The sequence below is a fragment of the Cebus imitator genome, unplaced genomic scaffold (genome assembly GCF_001604975.1).
Source record: "Cebus imitator isolate Cc_AM_T3 unplaced genomic scaffold, Cebus_imitator-1.0 Scaffold254, whole genome shotgun sequence".
NCBI classification, from domain to species: domain Eukaryota; kingdom Metazoa; phylum Chordata; class Mammalia; order Primates; family Cebidae; genus Cebus; species Cebus imitator.
The window spans coordinates 1,971,849-1,981,085 of NW_016107569.1; the positions used below are offsets into that span (position 1 = coordinate 1,971,849).

Genomic DNA, 9,237 nt, shown 5'->3' on the forward strand with positions numbered 1-9,237 from the left:
CTCATGGATATCTTTTGTTGTATCATTAGGATAAATTTTCAGAAGCAGAATTTCTGGGTCAAAGATTAGAGTAAAATTCTTTTTTTTTTTTGAGACAGAGTCTTACTCTGTCCTCCAGGCTGGAGTGCAGTGACATGATCTCGGCTCACTGCAGCCTCTGCCTCCTGGGTTCAAGCAATTCTCCTGCCTCAGCCTCCCAAGTAGCTGGGACTACAGGTGCATGCCACCATACCTGGATAATTTTTGTATTTTTAGTAGAGACAAGGTTTCACCATGTTGGCCAGGCTGGTCTTGGGCTCTTGACCTGAGGTGATCATCTGCCTCAGCCTCCCAAAGTGTTGGGATTATAGGTGTGAGCTACCGCACCTGGGCATTAGTTTTATTCCTAACCATTGACAAATCCTAGAGAAATGCTAATAGGATTTTCATGGATTTCAAACAGGTTGCTCTTTTTTCTGTTCTCAAAAATACCTAGAAATAGAAAATAATATCCAGTGGCCTCTACCTCATTTGTGTGCTACGAAAATCTCATTTACCTGGCCACTTCTGGAAGTCACGATCCTCTAGTGGTTTTCAGGGGACGGAATGTGCAGAAACTTTTATTTCTTGAACCATACAATTCTATAAATTTGAATTCTCTACGGCAAACATTTTTTTAAGCAGGAGAGAAAAGAACAAAAGGTGACCAGATAACCCAGGTTGTTAAAGTAGCAAGTTCAATTTTGTCCACAAAATGAGGTCTGTGGCTCAGGTAGTTTGGGGAGGAGAGAATCGGGATCAGTGAGGGCGTGCTGGATTCTTGCTGTGCCTCCAGCCTCTGGGTGCCCGCCAGGCCCATCTGCCAGTCAGGAGGAGCTGCTGCGGGATGCCACTCACTGAATAATCAGTACAGGCATCCTCTCTGAGGGCAAAATAGTGCATTCTTAGAGGAAAGGGAATAAAATCTAAACTAAGCCCCCTTCTCCATCCAGCCTAAAATATAATTGGTCTCTTCTGATGATAACGGTGACATAACATGCTAAACATGCAGCCGTTCCGAAAAACATTGACTGTTGTTTGGGCTATCAGTGATACTGTAAAATATTCCACGTGGCTCTCCCCAAACTTTCGGTGACAAAAGATGGGCATTTATAATTAGTTATATCCTTTAAACAAAGGAAAAGTGGCTTTCCAAAAGCTCTGGAGACTGCTGCTTTAAGTATTAGGTTGCTGCAAAAGTCATTGTGGTTTTTGCCCTTCCATTCAAATGACAAAAACGGCAATTACTTTTGTACCAACCTATAGTTTATCATTGAAGGAACAGCAGTGTATAAAATCGAGAGATCTGGGGCCACATTCAAAAAGTTAGTAAGTCTCATTATTTATTCATTGGATCAATGTGTAAATAGAACCAGCCTATATTTGCTCATCTGGTTAAAAAGTCAAAAGCCATAGGCAGCCTTGAAAAATGATGCAAGAGGGCTGGGCGCAGCGGCTCACGCCTGTAATCCCAGCACTTTGGGAGGCTGAGGTGGGCGGATCATGAGCTCAAGAGATCGAGACCATCCTGGCTAACAAGGTGAAATCCCATCCCTACTAAAAATACAAAAATTAGCCTGCGTGGTGGCGGCCACCTGTAATCCCAGGTACTCGGGAGGCTCAGGCCAGAGAGTCGCTTGAACCTGAGAGGCGGAGGTTGCAGTTAACTGAGATTGTGCCGCTGCACTCCAGCCCTGGCGACAGAACGAGACTGTCTCAAAAAAAGAAAAAAATTTTGATGCAAAAGTATGACTTGGTAAGATGCAAGGTTATAACTCAGTTATAACCTTGTCCCTATGTGCAATGAGCAAGTTTCTTAGTGCACTTGTATTTTCTCCTTATGACAATTGAGACACTGCCGAAAGTGTTATTGTTAATATTGTTAATGTTTTAAATTATTAAGGAAAAAGTAATATTGAATTAAACAAGCCTGGCATGGTGGCTCACACCCATAATCCCAGCACTTGGGGAGGCTCAGGTAAGAGGGTGGCATGAGCCCAGGAGTTTGAGGCTGCACTGAGCTGTGATAGTGCCACAGCAGTCCAGTCTGGGTGACGGAGAGAGACCCTGCCAAAAAAAAAAAAAAAAAAAAAAAAAAAAAAAAAAAAAAAAAAAAAAAAAAAAAAAAAAAAAAAAAAAAAAAAAAAAAAAAAAAAGAGCTAAACAGGAAATAGCTACACATTTAGGCCATGCTAATAATCTAAATTTAGCTAACTGAATGGATGACAGTATTTTTGTCTTTAAATAGAATTTCAAAATTTGGGCTACAGTTCAGTTTCTAAAATATTATTTTCTTTATTTAGAGATTGCAACTCTGACTTTTTAGGCAATATGACTTAACTTCCATAATGATGTTGACAATGGACTATGTTAAGAATTACCAAGAAGTGGGCCGGGTGTGGTGGCTCATGTCTGTAATCCCAGCACTTTGGGAGGCAGAGGCAGGCGGATCACTTGAGGTCAGGAGTTCAAGACCAGCCTGGCCAATGTGGTGAAACCCATATATTTTAGTCTCTACTAAAAATATAAAAAATTAGCTGGGCGTGGTGGTACATGCCTGTAATCCCAGCTATTTAGGAGGCTGAAGCTGGAGAATCCCTTGAACCCGGGACAAGGAGGTTGCAGTGAGCCAAGATCGCGCCACTGCACTCCAGCCTGGGCAACAGAGCAAGACTCCCTCTCAAAAAACTGGAAAAAAAAAAAAGGGATTACCAAGAAGTGAAGTCAAATATAAGCAATACATCCTTAGGCTTATTTGGATTTGTTTGAGGGAGATCCCCAAGGGTTTGTGCAAAAAATTCTCAAGTTTAAATTCTTTCTGTTAGACAAAAGTGGTATAGATCTGATTCTAAGATGTCTGTGACCCAGCCTAGGCAGCGTGGTTATTCTGGAATTTTTAGAAAATTATCTCGAAATTCTGTGACACTGAGTCATTGAAAGTAAAACAAAACAAGCCAACTCTCTGTACCTCTTTCTTCCCTGTAGTAATGTTGCTGTAAGATGCAGTGCCTTTTATCCTCGGAATGGGAAACTTAATGTAATTGAAAGAATAGCTTCCGGCCTGGTTTAGAATGGAAATACTATCTCTTTGAGGTAATGGTTGTTATTTTTAGACTGACTTACAAAGAGAGATGAGGAGTCATGATGCTTATTAGCTGCCGTTAGTTCTAGACATTAGGAGGTAGTCTGCAAAATATCGTTAACAGTTACTCCAAATACGTTCTTGAAAATACAAGATATTTTAAAGGTATTTTTGTCATAATGAGTAATTGATTGAACACTAGCGTTAGAGAAAGACTCTTAAGTTCCATTGCCAAATAAACAGTTTACTAAACAGAAATAGATTTTTCATAGTGAAACTTGGTTAGAACAATGGTGCATTCCTAGGCCAGAGTTTCAAAAGTGGCTATTAATTCAAAGCAGCTGGATTGAGGGACGGAGAAAAAGACAGTCCCGTCTTTCTGCTGCGGCTTTACAGAATTTGATATATCACAATATCTCGCTGTTTTTTGAAGGTTTCCCGATAGTTTTAGTGAGCGAGAGTGAGTGAGAGGTGTAGAAATAGGCCTTTGCAGCCGTATGTCCAGTCTTTTGCATGGAAGAAAAACTCCCAGAGAGACAACGCTCCTTTAACATAAAAGGCAGACCTGTTCTCTCTAAAATATACTTCTCTGACTTATTTTCTGCTACACATCCCACTTTCTAGGCTGGACTAGAGACATGTCAGTCCTTACTCAGCGCCTTCCCCCATTCACGTCTAGGGCCCTTGTTATGTTTTCAGGATTACTGCTTAGAAACAAGGCACAGGGCATCATGAATCTATTAGGAGGTAATAAGCTTACAGAAGGAATGATGCAGCCAAAGCCAAAGCATGATTAGGGATTCTGTGGAGCTACAGGAAGAAGATCACAGTCACTTCCGATCAAATGGTGCTGGGGTACCGGTGGCACCAGCTTTTCGTAGGTAAAAAATTCTACTTGGGTAAAATATTCTAAAATGTTGGTGTGAGTGAATTTATTGTCAGGAAGCTTTTATCTGCTCATGTGGGATGTGTGTATGTGTGTGCACGTAAATACATATGTATTCTATATAATGATGGCACTCTGATGTGATGCCTGTTTCAGAACAGTTATTTTAAAAACTCACTTAGATAGAATCTCCAAAATAAATGAGGAGACTATCTCCTGACCTCTCACGGTTCTTTTTTTTTTTTTTTGAGACAGAGTTTCACTCTTGTTGCCCAGGCTGGAGGGCAGTGGTGCAATCTTGGTCCACCTCTGCCTCCTGGGTTCAATTCAAGCGATTCTCCTGCCTCAGCTTCCCAAGTAGCTGGGATGAAAGGCATGCACCACCACACCCAGCTAATATTGTATTTTTAGTAGAGACGGGGTTTCTCCATGTTGGTCAGTCTGGTCTCGAACTCCTGACCTGAGGTGATTCGCCTGCCTCAGCCTCCCAAAGTGCTGAGATTACAGGCATGAACCACCACGCCCAGCCCTCTTACTGTTCTTTACAGAAGAGATGAAGAAATCCCCAACTGGATTTTTGTGAGACTTTCTGAGGAAAGCTTGTGAATAAAATGAGACTATTTTAGAAATTTGAGGTTACATGGAGATTGTTTTTAACCTTCATAACGAAATGATACACGATGAAATGTCAGCAGCTGAAGAGTTAATAGGGTATTTGTGATGGACGGGTTCGGGGAACAGATGGAATGCATGTAGGTGGGAAAGCTATTATTTAATCAGAGGAGGGCTACTGTGTATTGGAAGGGGGTGGATTTTTGGGGCTAGCCGAGTACTTACCATTTTGAGGCTAGACTAATATATTTACTAGTGGACACAGGAAGAAGCGGACGCCAAGGCATATGGTCAGGAAGGGAGTTAACAGGCCACCAACAAAGAGGAAGAATGTGGCAGCTGAAATGCACCCAGGGTAGGTGACAAGAGGGTACAATGGCACCGAGAGATCAAAAGGCCTTAAGAAACTCAAAAAATACCTCAGTCATAAGGAAGTGCGTTTGGAAACACTGATATTGTTACCTTCATTTGGGAAGTGTTCATGTGTGAATAGGGAAGAAAAGAAAGGAAGCAACTGTGAATTACCTTAGGCTTTCACCAGATGCGTATGAGTCAAATGTGTGAAGTGAAATTCAGGTTAAGCCTTCAAGTCACATAGGCAGGAAACCAATAAAGAACACAGACACGAAAAAGAAGTCGATACTAGATGTTCCCATCAAGCAGAAAGTGGAACAGCGACTTGAGCTTTCCCCTTTGGGTTGACATTTGAATGTTTCTCTGTGTTTCTTTGCTTCCTTTCTTTCTTTTTCTTTCTTCCTCCCTTTCTCTCTCTCTCTCTCCTTCCTTCCTTCCCTTCTCTTTCTTTCTTTCTCTCTTTCTCTCTTTCTTTTCTTTTCTTTCTTTCTTTCTTTTTGCCCTTCCTTCCTTTCTTCCCTCCCTCCTTCCTTCCTTCCTTCCCTCCCTCCCTCCCTCCCTCCTTCCTTCCTTCCTTCCTTCCCTCCCTCCCTCCCTCCTTCCTTCCTTCCTTCCTTCCCTCCCTCCCTCCCTCCTTCCTTCCTTCCTTCCTTCTTTCCTTCCTTCTTGTCTTTCCTTTTGTCTTTTTCTTATCTTTTGATTTTCTTTCTTTCATGATTACCTCTTAATTTTCTCTTTTTTTTTTTTTTTTTCTTTTTGTGGTTTTTTGTTTTGTTTCATTTTGGTTTTTGAAACAGAGTCTTGCTCTGTTGCCCAGGCTGGAGTGTAGTGGTAGTGGTCTCAGCTCACTGTAGCCTCAGCCTCCCAGGCTCAAGCAGTCCTCCTGCTTCAGCCTCCTAAGTAGCCGGGACTACAGGTGCACACCACCATGCCCGGCTAATTTTTGTAATTTTTGTAGAGAGAGGAGTCTCACCATGTTGCCCAGGCTGGTCTCGATTTCCTGGGCTCAAGCAAATCTGCCCACCCAAGCCTCCCATAGAGCTGGGATTACAGGCATGATCTACCACATCCAGCCAGGTCTTAATTTTCTATAACGTTGGTTTAGTAAAACAAAACAAAAACAAGCAAACAAATAATTGCCCTGGTTATGTTGGAAGACAGCCCATTTCCTGTTGTGTTTTTGGCTCAATGCGGTGAGTTTGCCAGGTCACTGAAAGACCAAAAACCGTATCTTCATCTGTTTTTTGCCTTGTGTGGACCTCAAATTGTGTAAGAGATTCACGGGATTGTATTTATGAAGATAGCGCCACAGTGCCATATGAATCTAAGGTGTGTTAACGGCGTAAGCTCTGGTACTTCCGGATGACTTTGGAGTTTGTAGACATTCCCGTTTGAGCTTTAAAGTCAATTCTGCAACTAGTCAGCAATTGTTGCCCCTTTTTTAGGTATGGGATTAATCACAATATGAATTAGAAGAGAAAAACAAAGTGGTAAAACATAAAATAGAACCCTTCAAAAAACATGAAAAAGCATAAAGAAGGAGCCATACCTACTGCCTCTTTAACGTATAGACTAAAAATGAGCATGGTACAGAGCTTCAGAAAGGTCTACTTCGGTCAGTGGTTTATGTGCCATTTTCATGAATCCCATTGAGAACTGGGTTTAAAAATTTATGGATTTCCCAGCCGGGCCCCATGGTTCACAGTGATAATCCCAGCACTTTGGGAGGCTGACGCGGGTGGATTGCCTGAGTCAAGGAGTTCAAGACCAGCCTGGGCAATGTGGTGAGACCTCATCTCTACAAAAATTAGTCGAGCATGGTGGCACATGCCTATAGTCCCAGGTACTCAGGAGACTGAGGTAAAAGGATCGCTTGAACCCAGAGGTTGAGGCTGCAGTGAGCCGGGATCGTGCCACTGCACTCCAGCCTGGGCGACAGAGCAAGACCCTGTCTCGAAAAAAAAAAAAATTTATGGATTTCTCATTCCCTCAAAAAAAACAAACAAAAAAAGAGTGGCCAGGCACGGTGGCTCATGCCTGCAATCCCAGCACCTTTGGAAGGCCGAGGTGGGCGGATCATGAGGTCAAGAGATCGAGACCATCCTGAGCAACATGGTGAAACCCCATCTCTACTAAAAAACACAAAAATTAGCTGGGCGTGGTGGCGTGTGCCTGTAGTCCCAGCTACTCGGGAGGCTGAGAATTGCTTGAACCCAGGAGGCAGAGATTGCAGTGAGCCGAGATTGCGCCACTGCACTCCAGCCTGGTGCCTGGTGGCAAAATGAGACTCTGTCTCAAAAAAAAAAAATGTGAGCCGGGTGTGGTGGCTCACGCCTGTAAGCCCAGCACTTTGGGAGGCCGAGGCGGGTGGATCACGAGGTCAAGAGATCGAGACCATCCTGGTCAAATGGTGAAACCCCGTCTCTACTAAAAAAAAAAAAACTACAAAAAATCAGCTGGGCATGGTGGCGCGTGCCTGTAATCCCAGCTACTCAGGAGGCTGAGGCAGGAGAATTGCCTGAACCCAGGAGGCGGAGGTTGCGGTGAGCCGAGATCGCGCCATTGCACTCCAGCCTGGGTAATAAGAGTGAAACTCTGTCTCCAAAAAAAAAAAAAAAAATGTGTATATGAGCAAAGGTTCCCACAAGGGTCCTCCAGGTAACATAAATATAGGAATTGGCCCAAGTGGAGACCATACAGAATGTCGTGTCAAACTAGAAGGTGTGCACCACGTGAAGACAATAGGGAATGGTGGAGTTCTGTACAAACTAGGATGCACGTTGCTTACCTAAAGTAAATTCAATTTCAGAACATTAAAAAATAGCACCTACTAAATACATTTGAGGTAAATCTGGCCCCTGGGCATCCCAGCATGCAGTTCTAGGCTTTTATTGATTGCGGCCAGGCTTTTATTTATGATGTATTCATGTTTTTGCCCTAAGGCCCGACAACAAGCTCAAATACGTCACCAAATGGCAGAGGACAGCAAAGCAGATTACTCATCCATTCTCCAGAAATTCAATCATGAGCAGCATGAATATTACCATACTCACATCCCCAACATCTTCCAGGTAAGTCCTGAACACCTCTCAGATTTTGTGTTTTATGCTTTGCTTTCCTTAGAAAGACGATGCTCTGAATCATGGTTGCTGGGTTTGTATTCTGAGTCTTTATATAATTCCAAATTTCCACTAAGTCTTTTTCTTTTCTCTTTTTTGTGAGACAGAGTCTTGCTCTTGCTGTCACCCAGGCTGGAGTGCAGCTGGAGTGCAATGGCATGATCTTGGCTCACTGCAACCTCTGCCTCCTGGGTTCAAGTGACTCCTCTGCCTCAATCTCCCAAGTAGCTGGGACTGCAGGTGCACACCACCACACCTGGCTAATTTTTATATTTTTAGAAGAGATGGGGTTTTGCCATGTTTAGCCAAGCTGGTCTCAAAGTCCTGACCTGAGATGATCCACCTGGCTTGGCCTCCCAAAATGCTGGGATTACAGACCTGAGCCACCGAACCTGGCCGTTTTTTTTTTTTTTTTTTTTTTTTTTGAGACAGTCTCACTCTGTTGCCCAGGCTGGAATGCAATTCACAATCATGACCCACTGCACCTTTGAACTCCTGGGATCAAGGGATCCTCCGACTTCACCCTCCTAAGTAGCTGGGACTACAGACATGCACCACTAGGCCCTGCTAATTTTTAAAATTTTTGTAGAGATAGGTTCTTGCTGTTGCCCAGGATGGCCTCAAATTCCTGGACTCAAGCAATTCTCTGGCCTCAGCCTCCCAAAGTGCTAGGATTACAGGCATGATAAATCATTTTTTAAAGCATCTAGATCAAACATTGACTAGCAATATGAATGAAATATAATAATCTCAAGATTAATCAATAAACTTTGCAAACTTCCATCGTTTGCACCTGCAGCCAATTATTTGTCAGTCTTAAACTATGATTCTCTGATTAATGCTGTCTTTGCTAACGGGATGATTGTGCTTATAAAAATGCCAGTTTAGGCTTGGCATGGTGGCTCACGCCTGCAATCCCAGCTCTTTGGGAGGTTAAGGTAGGTGGGTCACGAGGTCAGGAGTTCCATCCCAGCCTGACCAACATGATGAAACCCTGCCTCTACTAAAAATACATAAATTAGCTGGGCGTGGTGGCACGTACCTGTAATCCCAGCTACTCAGGAGGCTAAGGCAGGAGAATCACTTGAACCCAGGAGGCAGAGGTTGCAGTGAGCCAAGATTGCGCCACTGTACTCCAGCCTGGGCAATAGAACAAGACAATATAT

General features: G+C 43.2%; 1 protein-coding gene across 1 annotated transcript in view; it reads left to right on the top strand.

The window, feature by feature from the left end:
* Positions 1 to 9,237, top strand: part of FNBP1 (formin binding protein 1) — a 165,655-nt gene that overhangs the window by 123,522 nt on the left and 32,896 nt on the right. The window contains exon 9 of the mRNA XM_037728077.1: positions 7,895 to 8,023. Coding sequence (XP_037584005.1) covers positions 7,895 to 8,023 — 129 coding nt within the window. The remainder of the gene's footprint in view (positions 1 to 7,894; positions 8,024 to 9,237) is intronic.